Raw genomic sequence first — 17,484 nt, 5'->3', positions numbered from 1 at the left:
TACTGCATTATAAATTAACTATTCGATATCAGAATCACTGACGTAATATCAGATATTGTTGATATATTTAATATCACGTGAACATCTCTATACAAAGATCTAAAATGAGAATAAGTACTACTTTAAATGATTAAAAATACAATTTAAAAAACTTATCGGGCTAAAAATAAAAAATATTTAAGTAAAACAATTAAAATTATTATTGAAAATAAGAGTTGAAATTATTGAATGTTTAAAATAAGTGTGTGATGATGTATGTAATGATATTTATTTTTGAATTATTTTCAAAGAAATTCTATAAATAGGTATCTCTCAATTTGTGAAGAAAAATAAAATTGAGTAGATAAAATTTTATAAAATGTGTAGTTTAATATATTTTGTGAGTTTGGGATTTTTAATTTTTACCGTAAATTTTTACTTTTAACACGTTATCAACACGATACTCGAAGGTTATGTTCTCCATATTTTTCCAAGCTCTAAAACACAAGAAAAAGGTAACAATATTCAAAAGTAAGAATGTTTATTTTACTGGTTATTTATTTTTATCATGTATATATTTAATATATAATATCATGTTATTATATAAAAGGAGTTTATGACATCTCATTATAATAACGTGATGTGATTATATTATTAAACTGCTTATATGTTCTTATTGTGTTACTGTTTATTTATTGTGTAGATATATTTGAATAATATCGTGTTATTGTATAAACGAAGTCTATGACACCTCATTATAATAACGTGATTTGATTATAAATTATTTCACTGTTTATACATTTTATTGTGCTATATATTAATTATATATATATTTGTATAATTTCACAATATTATATAAAAGGAGTATCTGACACCTCATTATAATAATGTGATGTGATATACATAATTATTTAAACATAATTAACATTATATACATCATATTATTACCATAAAATTTACATGTACATTTATTTTTTTATGATTTTATAACGGTCATAAACAACTAGTTTTTACCCTATAAATATAATTTTACAAACACATTCAATCACTCCAAACTTATACTTCCTCCCTAAAAATTTTCTTCATCAAAATTTTCGAAGAAGAAGATGTTTCTTTCAAGATTATTTTGTATAATTATTTTGGTTATTATACTCATTAGTCTTGTATTTATCGGAGAATATTCGTCTCGCGTTTTTTCTTTATTTTTAAGAATGCTTGTACTTATAATTTATCCGTTACTTTGTATTGTCATATTAATAAATTTAGAACTTAACTAATAAAATACATCATTATTTTTATAGTATCACCATGTCAAATTTGGCAAAGCTCGAATTTGTTGCGTTCGACATTACATAAAAAATTATATGCCATGAACTCTCGATGTAGAAATGCATCTTGAGTGATTTGGTCTAAAGTAGACCATTAAAGAAAATAATATTTCATCATGACAAGAAAAAGCAAAAGTTCTGATATTTTTACGACGACATATTGATGAAGGATTAAAATGTGAATATCTCATTGAAAAATATTTCATGGCTTTATGGAAAGGATTACATGAAAGATTTGAACATATAAGGGAAGTTATACTTCCAACTGCCTGTGATGAATAAAATACATTAAGACAACTCGACGATGTATCGAATAATCTCGCAATTAAAATTTACTGGACATGAGATTACGGAATCGAAAATGCTTGAAAAAATATTTTACACTTTTCACGCATCAAATATAACTCTACAACAACTATATAATGCATGGATTTGCGAAATATTCTAAACTTATCTCATGTTTTCTTGTGACGGAAAAAAACAACGAGCTGCTAATGAGAAATCATCAGTCCCGACCCATTGGATCAACAACATTTCCAGAAGTAAATGTTGTAAGTAAAAAAGAATTTAAACCTAGAAACCAAAATCAAATTCAAACACAAAGTTTTGGTCGAGGTCGAAATCGAATCGTGGACGTGGACGTGGAAGTGGTCGTGATCACGGTCGTGATTTTGAAAACAATCGAGATAATTACTTATATAAATCATCTCAAAAGAGCGTCACGAACCACCCACTAAAAAGATATCATGAGAACATGTGTGTTAATGAAAATCACTCAAAACTATTTGAAAGTTCCTGTTTTAGATGTTGCACTCCAGGACATTGGTCTCATATCTGTCGAACCCCCGAGCACCTTTATAAGCTCTATAAAGAATCAATAAAGGGAAAAAAAGAGACCAATTTCACTGGACATAGTGACCGTTTGAGTGATTCAATTCATTTTGATACTGCCAATTTCTTGAATGATTTCTCTGAAAATGATCAATATATTGGCAAAATAGAAATGTGAAATATTTTATTTTTAATGTGCTCATATGCTAATATTTTATTGTATAATTATGATATGAATTATATTTTTTAATAAATTACATTTATATTGTCAGTAAATTTTTTCTATCGCATATTTTTTTTGAAGTTTAAATATGGAAAATGTTATGAACAAAGCTAAATAAATAACTAATCTCTTGCATACCTGATAGTGGTACAACAAACACTATTCTTCGAGATAAAATATATTTCTTGGAACTGAAACCAACAAAAATAATGGTGAATACAATATCAGGTCTTGTAGACTTGGGCATTGTTCCAATGCTCATCTCTCTGTATGACCCAATAAAGGGTGAATATTACTCGAACAGCAACTCAGATTTTTCTCTTTCATTTTCATCCTTCTCATTCTAAAAAATGGGATAATCTATCCAGCTTCTTTGAAGCAACCCCCATAGATTGCAACCCAACATCGAGGAAAAAATACTCTGTTTAATGATTTTTTTCAAGTGTATAGTTTGAATTTGGTGAATCTGACCCAATTCTGATGGATGTGAGCGTACACTAGGAAAATTGCTACAATAACAGGATGTGAACTGCAAGCAATTTGTCTGTTAAAACTTGTCGACAAGAACACAAACACGTTAACATTAATTGGATTCCATCAAAGTCTTTATCTTGGAATTATTCTATCTATATATTCTCAATGGCTGGTGACATATGATGAACTGAAGTTGAATGTCGCTACTTTTTTGTGGTCGGGTTGCCATGGAACCCCTAGTGAAATATTTTGTGGTCTGTTTTTAAAAGTCTCATGCAAGCATGGATAGCTATTTTCTTGCAGCCTATCAGAGTTTAACAAGTGTGTGGTTGGATTAAAAACAGATTTTCGTAGATTCTGGATATCTTGTGTGCTGTCTATTTTTGTCGCTTTACAGTGTGGCTCAGCTTCACATGTACAGTTGGTCATACCACACAAGTACATAATAGATAAATAATTGTATTTCCCATATTTGTTTGTGTGCAAAAGTTCTGTATACTGTAAATTGTTGGTTGGGGCATATAAGAATGCATCAAGAAATTTATTGATACGAATAGCTAGCAGCAACCCAACTGGTTCACACGATTGTTATCGTAGGATGCAAAAATCAGCAGTGAAATTTGCGTGTCAACTGCCTATACATAATTATAGGCATAAGCTATGTCAGTGAGAATGGATCCGAAGATAATATAAGTCACAAACTTGCCAAATGCGGAATTTTCATTGGTATAATCTTGCTAAACTTACATAACTCGGGCAATGCAAGGACAGGACATTAGCCGAACAAAAGTTTGCATTAATATTACTTAAATTTACGTAAAAGCTTCAATTATTTTGTATCAGAAATTGTTTATATAATAATGTTCCTGTTCTCGCTATCGTTGCCAAAATCAATGACTCCGTTGTCGATCAAAGTGTCGTGTTTTAAACCTTGGATTGTTCTTAAATGGTTCAAAATATCATTTCGAGGATTACAAAGGCGAGAGGATTGGCTTTTTCCGCCTTAGTGTATCACATTTGGACAACTAGGAATTTTAGGATGTTCGATGGTATTTTTCCAGACATGGATCGGACATTCTTCCGTATAAAACTGCAAGTTTATCTATGGTTTTATACTCTTTTTGTGTATTACATGAATGAAGATGCTCTGACTATGTTGTAGTTTGGTTGTAGATTTTATTTGTATGTTTTCCATTGTTTCCAGTTTGAATTGTATTGACTCCCAAATTTAATTGACCTCCATATACCCAAACTGAGTAATATACTTTATTTTGATTAAAAGAAAAAATCACAGAAGTCATTTCATCAACAAAAGATGTTACTTGAAAAACCATATGTACACTGATTTAAGACCCGACTGTTAATATTCTCTCTGAGTGAAGGTTGAAAAACAAATCTAAACGATCTCGTGGCTCTGCTTGATTAGGAGCCCACCCTTAAAAATCCAAAGCATTGTGGACTAGAGGCTGCCAACTCACAGAAACAACAGCAACAGAATCTCGATACCCAATCAAAGCATACATTTGGATCTCACAGGATAAGGACCCATTTGCTTCTCGCTTCTATAAATGACTTCCCAAACACCATAATCATACTCATCAGTGAAGTATCCGATCAAGAGTTTAGTAATACAACTATCCCAAAAAATCAATGGCAGCCTCTACTATGGCTCTCTCTTCTCCCTCTTTGGCTGGAACAGCCGTGAAGCTGTCTCCTTCCACCCCGGATGTCGCAGGAAGGGTCTCTATGAGGAAGACTACTAAGCCGTCTTCCGGCAGCCCATGGTACGGTCCTGACCGTGTTAAATACTTGGGTCCGTTTTCTGGCGAGGCCCCAAAATACCTCACCGGTGAATATCCTGGTGACTACGGCTGGGACACTGCTGGACTCTCAGCTGACCCAGAGACCTTCGCCAAGAACCGAGAGTTGGAGGTGATCCACAGCAGATGGGCGATGCTTGGAGCTCTTGGATGTGTCTTCCCCGAGCTTCTGTCCCGCAATGGCGTCAAGTTTGGAGAGGCTGTGTGGTTCAAGGCTGGCTCCCAGATTTTCTCTGAAGGTGGACTCGACTACTTGGGGAACCCAAGCTTGGTACATGCTCAGAGTATCTTGGCCATCTGGGCTTCCCAGGTGATCTTGATGGGTGCTGTTGAGGGCTACAGAATTGCTGGAGGGCCGCTCGGTGAGATCACCGACCCCATCTACCCTGGTGGAAGCTTCGACCCATTGGGTCTTGCTGACGACCCTGAGTCATTTGCTGAGCTCAAGGTTAAGGAGCTCAAGAATGGAAGGCTTGCCATGTTCTCAATGTTCGGGTTCTTCGTCCAGGCCATCGTCACCGGAAAGGGTCCATTGGAGAACCTTGCCGACCATCTTGCTGATCCAGTCAACAACAACGCATGGGCTTATGCCACCAACTTCGTACCTGGAAAATAAATTTGGATGTATGATGTAAAGTTAATGTGCAATTTTCGGAAGATAATGTGATTTTTCATTATTATCATCAGTCCACGCAAATCTTCCATCTTGTCGTTCATTTCAATCAACTCTTTAGGTGTTTGAACTGACGAATTCAGGCTCAATTGCGAGAAACAGCAGTAACCATAGTTTAATAAGAAACATATACAAATTTCATGTGCCATGAACCCATCCAATCGCATATACCATATAGTACAGGGATGATGAATTTAATTCAATCTACAGAAATAATCTAATCAAGAACAGGATATGACTCGGAATCTTTGATCATTGCCATTTTACACCCACTTAAAACTTGTATGTGATTTACAAAATTGGAATGAACAGAGCAACATATATCTTTGATGTACATTTATATACAATGTATATTCTTTTTTTTTTTTGAGGGGAATACAATGTATATTCTTAAATATTCACAAATGAGTGTACAACGTCATCTACAAGTTGCAGTTGATGTTCTTCCATTTTGAAAAATTAAATAGGAGCAATCAGTCAGCATCCTGAGATCAGAGTCAGCCAGATGGGAGCAAGCAAGCGGTTCGGTCGACCCTACCCCTGCGGGCACTGCCTGCAGAGGTCGATCCAACGGCTCGGATTTTTTCGAGCCAATTTTTTTTTTTTTTTTACATGGAGGTGGGCCCGGATCACTCATGTGGAGTGATCCGGGCCGTTCATTGCCCGTGCAGGTTGAAACAAACCCAAGCGGCAGCATCTTTTAGAGACATGAAAAAATCGTTGAACACAAGTTGCATCTACACCTGTTCAAGAACGATTTACGATCTTTGCTCTTGTGACAGACTTCATATAAAGCTCTTCATATAATGATGCTGACGAAACCCAACTAAAATCGATGTTCATGTCCTTTTGAACGAGCTGTTTCCATCCATCACCATCATTCTTATAATGGTAAAATGCACGTTCTAAAGCACTGTTAAGTCCCTGTAAATAAAGGACAATTCACCATGGCCATAACAACTATTTTCAGTGAAAGATGATCTAAATTTTTTTCAACTATTCAAGAAAATATGCAACTTCTTTTTATAAAGGAGCATAGTGAGTGAAAGTGTCGGCTGTTCTAAATTCCAACCAAACGAACAAAATGCATAAAATAAAAATATCTAATTCATTCATCACTCCGAAGTTACCTGCTCATCAGCTGTGAAAAACGTAAAACCATTCCTATACTGGACGGGTACTGAGTTATCATCCAAATCAAAAACACTGCAAGCGGATTCAGAAACTTAGTTGTGCTATTAATCAAGTTTGAACAAATTAATATTCTGATTTATTTCAAAAACTTAGTCACTGGCTATTCTACCTGTCATTTAGACCACCCGTCTTCCTAGCTATTGGAATAGACCCATATCTCATTGCAATCATCTGCATACATACAAAATGAGCTCGGGAAATATCAATTTATTTCATTCAAGATCACTGCAAAGAAAATAACCTATACCTGGGTAAGGCCACAAGGCTCAAATATGGATGGGATAATAAACATGTCAGAGGCAGCATATATTAAATGGGAAAGAGACTCGTCATATTTCAATATCAATCGAGCAAGCTCATGATTCTTAAAATGGTTTCCAATCTCTTCAAACTCCCTCTGCAAAAAGAGAAATCCCATAGTCGATCACCCAGAGTGGGTGCTTTTTCAAGAAGAAAATGGTACTCATTAAATAGACGACTTCATTTGGACTAAATAATGAAAATTGAGACAATATAGTAAAGGATTATTAACCATTAGAGAAATACCCAATGCCATTAACAAACTATCAAGGTCAATGATCAACTATTTATCAGTGATTAGTTGCTTAGACATTATTTCAAACCTTTATTGAAATGGCTTCTAGCTATCATATGACTATATCAGAAAATATTGTCAAATATGAAAATAATAATATTTATTCTCCTGGTGCCTGATCAATGAAACTTCGAAAAACTTCCAGGTGTCTGCATAAATCTTGGGCTATTGCAACTATAGTCAAAGCAAAGTCGGCTTCACGTGTGTGAACCAGAAGTGCAACTCACTCCTGATTTAACACATCAAATATCCTGCACACTTTCACTGTAGAATTCTGTAGTGGCATTGATCATACGCAAGTCCGAGCCCGACCAATCTCCAGTGAGATTTTCTTGTAGTTCAAACTGAGTTAAATCAGAAAAGAAATTTACTGATTCAATTGGCTGGCTACCACTAGACAGCCTTTTCTTCTATCTTGTTAACTCAGGAAAGTTACCAAGAAATACTTCAAGTATATTAAAGAAATACTTGAATTCTTTAATATAACTGCTCTAGCTTTGACTTTTGCTTATACTTTGTCAGCAAACTAATCAGGATCTAAGTCACGTGACCTTTAGCTATGTTATAACAAACGTTAACCCAGCTTGAAAACGCAGGAAATGATTCAGATACAAAATGTTGCTCCACACGAACATACTTTTTCCCTTCCAAGTGTTGCATTTGAAAATGAAGTCTTTTTCTTTTAACAAAACTAACATATTTTACGCAATAAAGTCTACAATGTTAAAGACATCATGGAAAGTTTAGAAAATATAAGAACGTTCCTGAATTTGTGCAACTGGACTTGAACCTAGAAGAATGAACTGTCCACCTAATTCCAAAGTCCGATACAAAGCATGCCTTATAAGATGCACACCCTTTTGAGGCACCAATCTTGTTATGCAAGCAACCTGTTGCACAAACAAATCTATAGTTATAACATATGAAATTTCCTGTCTAACAGGTGATTATGCTATGCAAACATTAAACCAAAACATACCAATCTTGCTCAACCGCCATAGATACGTTATTTATCCACAAAAGCACATTGGGGCTCTTTTTTTTTTTGATAGGAAACTAAATTTATTATAATATTATGAAATTACAATATGAGCGTGGATGAGCATTCCACGAAAACAGTACAGCTACATCAACTCGAAAGTACCCCGTCGTTACAAGGAAACACTAATTTCATGACCAAATAAATTTGAAGTCCCTCAATAAATCTGAAATGCACAAGTGGTCGAACTTTTGCAAGGTAGTTGTCCAAGTTGCGACTCTGAATTTGATGTTTTCCCATAGTTTGTCAACATTGGGGCTCTTTGGTGTTACTGAGCTAATGACAATACTTTCTTTTTAATCTATGCCTCATACTTTTATACCAGACTAAAGTTGGAACACTTTAAATTTTTGTCTCTTTCCTATTTCACCAATCGAATGAGCAAAAACAACCTCATTTTTTGGAAAGTTATCTTAATGGAATTATAGTGTACGGTTGATTTTCTTACACACATCATTTTTTGAATTTATTAAAAACATGATTTTTTTATTGAAAACATTCCCAATTCCTGTATCTATATGGTTGGATTAGTATATAAACAGTAACGATCCAAACCAAATAATTAGAACACTCATATCGTGTTTATGTTACAAAGCTAGTTTCATTTTAGGCATAATGGATACTAATCTGCCAAGAATCCAATTCGAGTCAATTTAACATAGATTAGTTCTTGCAGATGAAACTGAAAAAGGGTAAGAAATAACAATGGCTATGTCTTGGCAATATCACATATGGAATGAGTTTCAGAATTCAAATTGCATGATAAAGGGCAGCCAAACCAGTAGTACAATCAGATCTATTAGGTAAAAAATAAGTATACAATACAAGATTATTCGCAATTTGCGAGACAAGTTATATAGTGCGTAAATTTTCAGACGGCGGCCTACAAATAAAATCATCTTACCAAGGGTTGGTTGCCATTTGCAGAAGACATCCCTAGGTATCTTCTTAAACCCTCCTTATTCTCTGCTTTGCCCTCAATATCATATGCATGATACTGAACTTTCAGAAATCTGTCAGTAGCTGGATTCCATGCATCAGTATCAATTCCATTTAAAATTCCAACAAACTTTTTTGAATGTAAATTAAGTGTCGAGTCCAGGCCACATCCTCCCTGTGCATAAAAAATACAACTTAAAAAATTACTTCTCACTTCAAATCAAAATTTTGTCCAAAGAAACAACATCACCATGCACAGAAGCCATATTCAAAAAACCTTAAATTTTGAAAGGATAAAGTCATAGGGAGTGTTTGCAAAATATATTCTTTTAGAGAACGATTAAATTTATAGATTGTTTAGAAGTGGGGAAAAATAGGAGTCAGAAGTGTTTGAAAATAAAAATCTTTAAATATTTATGGTAGAGTGTTTGATAATTAAGTTATTCTAATATTGAATTTTTAATGAAATACAAAAAATACCCCTATCGAAGCGTGTGAAAAGAGTTTGATGGTGTATTGTGTGAGCTATAAATAATGTAAAGCATAATTTTAGAATAAGAAAAATATTGGAGGTGAGAGTGTCAAGAAAAAAATCCATTTACTTACCGTTGTACCAAAATCACTTTTGAAGAATAACAATCACAATGAGACCAACGTCTGGATTTCAACTAGATTGAGCAGAAACAGAAGTAAAATTTGGGGTAAAGAAACACAAAAACTAATTTTTTTAATGCGACAAGCCAAGAATAACTTTCTTTGGAGGTAACAAACTATCCCTCACATAAATCCTTTAGCTTTTTTCTATTTTTCTTTAGGCTAAATATCGCTCCGTGGTCATTCTATAACATGTTAAACTAGATATGTGTCAATATATTGTGATTCCATGAATGCTTCATCAATCCTTTCCCAAATCAGCCAATATCTAAAATACAATAACTCACAGGGAAAACTGAAAAGACTTTAAGTCGCATCTAAATATAACCTTTTGCTCATAATTTAGAACCACCAGTAAAAAAAGCTTGCATGGGAGTCACCATTCTGAGTTCATTCATTACTTGTTTTACAAGCGCTAACTTTTGGAATCCCACAGCAGATTTCATTCCAAGGTTATGATTTGAGATTATTAATACAAATCTATACAAATTCAAAGCTACATTCTCCACTCGTTTCCAATAGCGAAAACTAATATATTGAGGTGTGCACCAAACCAACAATATTTGACTCAAGAAACTGCACTTAGGGTTAGTTTGATGTAGACATGTAGTACAAGAACTGACAGTAGAATAAACATTATAATTTGATATGATATCATACTCATATGTTAGATGTTCAAATCAAATGGAATCATAAAAAGAAGTGTATATGGAGAAAAAAGAACAGTACATGTATAAAAAAATCACATTTTCTAGATTATTTTTTCACACCCCTACCCCACACAGTCTAGCATTCTGGGCAGAAAGCTTTTCTCTCATGGAGATGAGTTCCTCCGACACAAGCACAAAGCACTGGTAGCACTGTCCTAGCTTTTACGCGGTCGCAAGGGTGGACTGCGGGTGGGGGCATGAAATAAAGAAAAGGAAAGCAAAAAAGCAAAGATTACATTAAAAAACAGGGCCTAACATCTTTCACATTCGTTACTAAAAAACATACTATTGGTGCTATTACCAAATACCAATGCCCAAGCACGAAAAATTTTACAATATAAATAAGCTCATCATAAAGATAAAACAAGGACTTAGTAAATTGTGAGGAAAGAAAGATCTCAATGCCGAAATCCTATTATATCCAGAAACCACGTTCATTAGACATGCTTATAGTTACACTTTGTACCTCGTGGGTCAGCATCTCTTGAGCATAGGTTGGTGAAACTGTTGTCACAATATTGGAGAAGACTATTGCACCCTGTAAAATGCCAATAAATGAAATAAAAATGATTAGGATAATGTGATAGAAATCATCCCAACATAAGTCATGGACAGATTAAAGAATCAACTATTCACCAGTCTGGGCTAGAAAGAAAGTAGAAAACCAGGACGCAACACCTCAGAGCGGATTCATGCATCCTTAACTAAGCCAATGAAAACCTTCAAATGCAAATGAAATATAGAGGATTGGATACCTTAACAGCGTTGACTCTGTCCCTTGATGAGTTGTCCTGCATTCTATCCTGCCTGTTTAGTTGTTGGACATCAAGACCACAAGATGCAAGATCTGAAGCTGGTGCATTTCCTTGATATGCAAAATTGTGACATGTAAAACAGATACTTGCTGAATTCAGTCCTTTTGGAACATACAGATCCCAATAAAGGGGTGCCTGCCAAAAATAGCAAGCAATCAATCTTATTTTTTTAAAAAAAGCTAATTCAAAACACTAAAGAAAGTGATATGTCAAATAACAAGATCTCTAACATTCGTACAATGAATGCAGTCTGCCAATCATGACAATGAATTATGTCAGGTCTCTTGCCAGCTTGAAGAAGCAATTCAAGTGCTGCCCTGCTGAAGAATGAGAATCGCTTAAAATCATCATGCTCACCATAAAATTGACCCCTCCAGAAGAATTTACTTGGATGATGTGGCTCGATGAAATAAACAGGAAGCCCTAACAAATAAAATTTTTGTAAACCAGCCAAAGTATCAGAGTTAAAAGAACATCTCAATGAAAATAAACACTGGCTGCAGATGTAAAAAATTTCTACACCTTCAACAGTGCCAACCCATATTTTGTTTTTGAACAATCGACCATCAAAATATGACTCTACCGGCACATCTAAAGCCTGCATGGTACGATGTGGATAAAAAAAAATAGATGTAAAAACTGTAGAGCATGCTCAACAAAAGTCAGATACCTTAAAATCTCGAATAAGCTCGTAATTCATGCAATCATATTTCGGTAGAATAATTTCCACAAGGTGCCCTTTCTTCTGAAGTGCCTTACTCAGACCAGTCAGTACGTCTCCTAAACCACCAACCTAAAATAAAATTAAAAAATCCACCATGGGCAATCCTCCAATATTAGCATTAATATATTTTCATTTCTAATTTCTCAGATTAGTGAGAATGCGTACTAAATATCCAATACATTTCACACAATAGATAGATCAATAACGGGCATGCAAAAATCCCAATACATAAAAGGGCAGGCAAAAATCCAACCATGTACAGCATGTAACCAAATGAAAAAATATTTGGTCAAATAGAAATTCCCCATCATCCAGATAGATGTGTTAAAATCCACAATAAATGTTAGCTTTTTAAAAAGTGTATGTAAAATCTGCAGTTGACAAACCTCTAATGACCAAATGTACAAACTATACTAAACATCTTGATAAAAATAAAACCACGAAATCCTAATGAATCAAAATGAAACAATTATTTCCAAGCCCTACAAAACAAACTCCTAAATCATCATCCTCATAGACTTATCTCCTTCGGATATTCTATGAAGTATGAATTCATAGTCTCTATTTAGATACCACCCAAAATGCTCAAGTTCAATGGCGGTGAAATAAGCCTAGTACACCCCTCTAAGTTCAACCACTAAATCAATCTCAAGAATAATGACTAATGACAAAAGCTAAACAACAATTGATAAATGCATATGCAAATATGATCTTAGAATTCAGCACGAAGTAGAATAACAAAATGCCAACCAAAATTTCAACGTACGATATGTTGACAATAGGGAAACAAAAAACGGCTCACATATACAATTCACGTAGCATGTTGACTCGCAGAAAATAAGAGGTAACTGATACCAGAATAGGTGTACGAGTTATGTTGACAGTTCACCAGAAAAGAACAAAATAGGTGATTCACATGTATCGTTCTACACACGGTACATTGACACATATAAACCAAAAAGTAACTCTCATACCATAACACAACAAAAAATAAAGAGATACAGAATTTGAACAGATAACCATCAATATGTGGAAGGAAAAAATGTGTTACCAAACAAAAGTCTCATACAATGTACCTATATAGCATCAAGTAAAGGTCATGATAACAACTTACACATTAAAATTAAATATTATGGAGCCTTTTGGAAATGATATTGGAAGTGAAGAAATACTCAACTTAAATTGATTGTACATCTCCAAGAAAATCTTGAAATTTCAGAAGATGTCATTTAAAGTTATTCAATTAAACAATGATCCTGTCATTTAAAGTTATTCAATTAAACAATGATCCTAACATTTTCTAAAAATAAAATTTCTAATCTAATTATGTCAGATTAATTATTTACACGTAATTCTTAGTAACTATTTATTTCAAATTTGTTTCTAAGTTTCTTAGCTAAAATAATTAATACTACCCCATTTTAAATTATGATCCAGTTTAAATTGTAAAAAATTACTATTTTTCTCTAAACAACCCCAAAGCTTCATAAAATCTTAGTGATGTCTCATTCAAAATCACTTTAAAAAAATTAATTCGTTCAAATAGCTAAAAGTAGAATTTTTTTCAAAAAAGAAATAAAATTAAAACTCTGTTATAAGCAACAAAATTAATTTCCTTTGACAAAATCAAATTTAGTAAATTTCCAGAATGCTACACAAGGCTATCTTTGAAACCTAATTAACAAGTAATTATTCAAAACCCATCCTTAATGCTTTGAGATGCTGCGGAAGAGCATCCATACTTTACAAAATCACAACAATGACATCTAATAAAGGTTGCAAACAAATTATCCTGTCTATTTTAAATCATATTTAATTATTAAATCAAATCAAACTTATAGTTGATCAAAATCTCAATGCTAGCCATATCTTATATAACCGCTCCCATCACTAAAAAAATTTAATGCACAATGGTAAATGTTTTCAAGAATATCATAAAAATAACTTAAACACAAATATATGCAGATATATTTTTATTTAAAAAATTATTTGACTAGGTTTTGTGATGTTACAAAGATAGGAAGCACCTGATCAATTACATCTAAGGGGCATGTAGTTAAGCCATACCTTTGCTACAGGTGCCAACTCAGCTGCTATATGTATGATGTGCAACCGTTCACTAGACATTGGTAGCCACTATTAGCAAAAATTGTATGCATTATGTATGACCAAAAGAAGTAACGTGTTAAATGCATACCCTGGAGCTGACGATACCAGTCTCAGAAATGTTGTGATGATTTCACTTTCGTTCATTTCTTTAGATGACAAATATGCATCACATATTTTTCGCTCCCTATTCCATATCATTTCTCTCAATAGTCTAGCTTCGTCAGCCAAAATTTTCTTCTCAAGAAACCACCCGTCCACCATTAGCAGCAAGCTACTCCAAAATTCTGAAGGCTTATCTTGCACGGGTTCATCTTCTGCTCTTTTATTAATTTGTTCTTTCAAATTACTTAGTGTATCTTGGAACTCCTTCATAGAATCTTGATATAACTGAACATAAAAATGTATTTCTGCATCAGAGCTTTGAAGGCGCTCGTCCAACAGTTTTATCTTCTGTTGCATGAGTTCACCATATTGTTGCATTTTCTCGGCTGACAATCTATATAAATTGGCTTCGCTGAGAGATTCCTCCAGCCGGTCAACCTTTCTGCGAATATCTTGGTTTTGCTGCAGCACTTTAAAAGCTTCATCAGTATGTTTTGTTGTGTTATCTAATAATTCTTGCAGACTGTCTACTTTCTCATATAAAATTTTGCATTCCGATTTCAAGCTAGAAATTTTTGAACCATCTTCTTGAGAAGCAGCAAGTTTAAACTCAAACTCTTTTAAAGAAGATTCCAAAGAGAATCGTTCTTCCTCCAGCATTTGAATCCTGTGACCGGTTTCCCTGACATTGACAAGATCTCCCTTCAGCACCTCCAGTTCATCCTTCAGGGACATATTCTCTGCCCTTAATAGTTCCAATTCCTGGGTAAAATAATTCACAGCATCAATTTGTGATGAAGAAACTGCAGAATTCATATCTTGAATATGTTCCATGCTGCTACCCCTACTAGACAATTCACTTCGCAGCTTTTCCAACTGGTCTTCAAGGAGTTCCACACGTATCTTCTCTTGTGCAGCCATTTTAAGTCTTCCATCAGTTTCTGCCAGTTTCACCTCCAAGACATTGATATCTGTCTGCAAAACCTCCTTTTCTACAATTATTTTCCCAAGGTCTTCAAGGGCACGGACACGAGCTAAATTGAGAAGATGTACATCTAATTCAATTAGCAAGAGATACAAATTAGGTAAAGATCAATGACGCCAAATATATTACAAATTTCCGCTTTCATCCCAAAAATAGAGCTTAGGCAAGTCATGAAACTTCTTTACAACTTTTTTTAACAAGCATGAATGAAAGTTAAATGTGTAGGCCTCTTAAAATTTATTCATTAGTAAATAAATAGAGGTCTAAACAAAATAAATGGGTTCAAGATAAGATAATACTTACTTTTTTCTGCATTTCTTATCATCCCAATCAAATCCTGAAAATGAATTCCTGAAAGTTGCTCTCCATCTGATTTGGAAGACTGCCCAACATAGAAAATACAGAACTTTCATATACTTTTTATTGTATTTTATATTGACTGGAACCTAGATTATTAATGAGAGTTCGAAAGTCATCGAAAAAATTCCAGGACAAAATTTAAGAGCTTTTATTCTTTCTAGGACTATTTTAGAAAATTGCAGCCTTCGTTATAATTGTCAAACAAATAACTCATTCGATACACATGCAATGTTTAAAGCAGCCAGTTGATTGGCACACATTATACCCTTCTATGATTGTGCTAATTCTGAACAGCTAAACTACAAGATTGCTATGTTGAATCCAAATGAAGAATACGAAAGAGAATCTTATTTGATTTTGATGGGTTGAGAAAATGCAGAGCTCCTATGCTGAACTTTCGGGGGACTCGAGGAAAAAACTCAATGATTCACATGTAAGGTGATAAAAAGAATGCCATTTTAACTTCATATATTTTCAGAACTGCAAAATAAACATAAGTAGATAACCTGACTATATAAAGGATCATTGGACACACAGATTGACCGTTCACAGAATAAACAGTCAGCATTGTGGTATAATTGTATGAGATTAAATCAATCCTAAGTATTACTCTTCTCACAAACAAATAGATTTTTTATTCCAAATAATTATTGTCTAAGAATACCACGGGTCTTATGTCATTTGATGGAAAAGTATCAATCATTGGATCCTCATTTATTGGAGTAGAATAGGTGTCCCCCTTTTCTTTTGAATGTTCGGATTCTACTGCAATGGTGATTCCACCTTCCAAATCAGTCTCGTTATTTGAGGAATTGGTGTCCTCCTTTTCTTTCGAATGTTCGGATTCTTCTGCAATGGTGATGCGGACTTCCAAATCAGTCTCGTTATTTGAGAACAACGTGCTATCCTTGGATGAGTTAATTGGATCAAAGTCATTATCACCAATCGATCGGAAACTTAGATTTGCAGGAGGACGCTCAATGTTGATTTTCTTTGCATGCTGTTTTTTATTTTGCAAGCTGAAAATATTCAGGTATTAAGTAAAGCATATGCACGGTAGAAAATCAATTTATTTATCTACAGGCACACTCATTTTTCCAAAAGAAAAAACTCAACATATGAAAGAATGAATCTTGAAAACAGAATCAAGAATCAAATTCAAGATAATAAATAGAAGAAGGAAGTAGACTAGGAAAAAAAACCGTTTCCACGTAATATAGCACAGGCATGTTAGTAGGACAAGAATACAAGATCTTTATTAAAACAATTGCAGTGTTATCAAATTGAGGAATCTTGAAGCAACAAATTTCACATCGTCAATGACTGAAAAAGGAAAAGACAAACAATAACCAAGCCCCGTAAAAGTTGCAACGTGAAGTTTTCTTGAACAGAGTAATTTTCCACAACAAAGAAAGCAAGAATCACGAAGCAATAAAATTTCTTTCGCCCCAAAAAGTCACGAATAACATCGATTAAATCCAATAAATAGGACGCATGGCCCCATAATCATCCAACTCCTACTGTAAAACTCAAACAACAAAACGGAAAAAAGTGAATCAAGAAATGAAACATGAAGTTAGAAAACTTATCAAAACCTAAAATTACGGTGGCGCATTTTACAGGACGGAGTGAGCGGGAAGCGAAAAGGCGAAGGGTAAAATCGTGCATAGAGTAGAGTGCCGGTAAAGCTTCCTATTCCGGTAACACCCCAGCCAAGAAAGCACGTCGAAGGCGGCGGCGCCGCCATTTATTACCACAACCACAACCACAGTTTACGTGAACCGAGGGGAAAAAATTCGCAAATCACCTCTGCGGAGGTTCGGCTACAAAGAAAAGTTCATAATATCTTCTCGCTTGGGCCTCTCTTTTCCGCTTTTGTAATATCAATTGGGTAGTATTGTGTGTGTCTCGGTGTACTGAGGATTGGATA

The 17,484-nt window shown here is 34.2% G+C and overlaps 2 protein-coding genes across 3 annotated transcripts; one reads left to right on the top strand and one right to left on the bottom strand.

Moving 5' to 3' along the window:
- The first annotated feature begins 4,421 nt into the window (after positions 1-4,421).
- Positions 4,422-5,332, top strand: LOC142522371 (chlorophyll a-b binding protein 3, chloroplastic). Its single transcript, XM_075625703.1, has one exon. The coding sequence runs from the start codon at positions 4,486-4,488 to the stop codon at positions 5,269-5,271; it is 786 nt and encodes a 261-aa protein (XP_075481818.1). The 5' UTR covers positions 4,422-4,485; the 3' UTR covers positions 5,272-5,332.
- Positions 5,333-6,016: 684 nt separating this feature from the next.
- Positions 6,017-17,430, bottom strand: LOC142522368 (putative starch synthase 4, chloroplastic/amyloplastic). 2 transcript variants are annotated; one of them, XM_075625699.1, is made up of 16 exons: positions 17,150-17,430; positions 16,219-16,573; positions 15,498-15,576; positions 14,196-15,264; positions 14,066-14,117; positions 11,945-12,067; positions 11,797-11,872; positions 11,513-11,697; positions 11,215-11,409; positions 10,926-10,997; positions 9,061-9,270; positions 7,885-8,007; positions 6,770-6,922; positions 6,632-6,693; positions 6,459-6,534; positions 6,017-6,252 (listed from the first exon to the last, which is right to left on the bottom strand). In XM_075625699.1, exons 1-16 carry the CDS (start codon positions 17,299-17,301, stop codon positions 6,076-6,078), a joined length of 3,159 nt encoding a protein of 1,052 aa, XP_075481814.1. In that variant the 5' UTR covers positions 17,302-17,430; the 3' UTR covers positions 6,017-6,075. The 2 variants fall into 2 exon arrangements, with proteins under 2 accessions (XP_075481814.1, XP_075481815.1); XM_075625700.1 differs by having other exon boundaries at positions 17,362-17,429.
- Between the last annotated feature and the right edge of the window lie 54 nt (positions 17,431-17,484).

This window comes from Primulina tabacum, chromosome 13 (genome assembly GCF_025594145.1).
Source record: "Primulina tabacum isolate GXHZ01 chromosome 13, ASM2559414v2, whole genome shotgun sequence".
Classification (NCBI taxonomy): Eukaryota; Viridiplantae; Streptophyta; class Magnoliopsida; order Lamiales; family Gesneriaceae; genus Primulina; species Primulina tabacum.
This window is presented reverse-complemented; position numbering and strand designations above follow the sequence as displayed.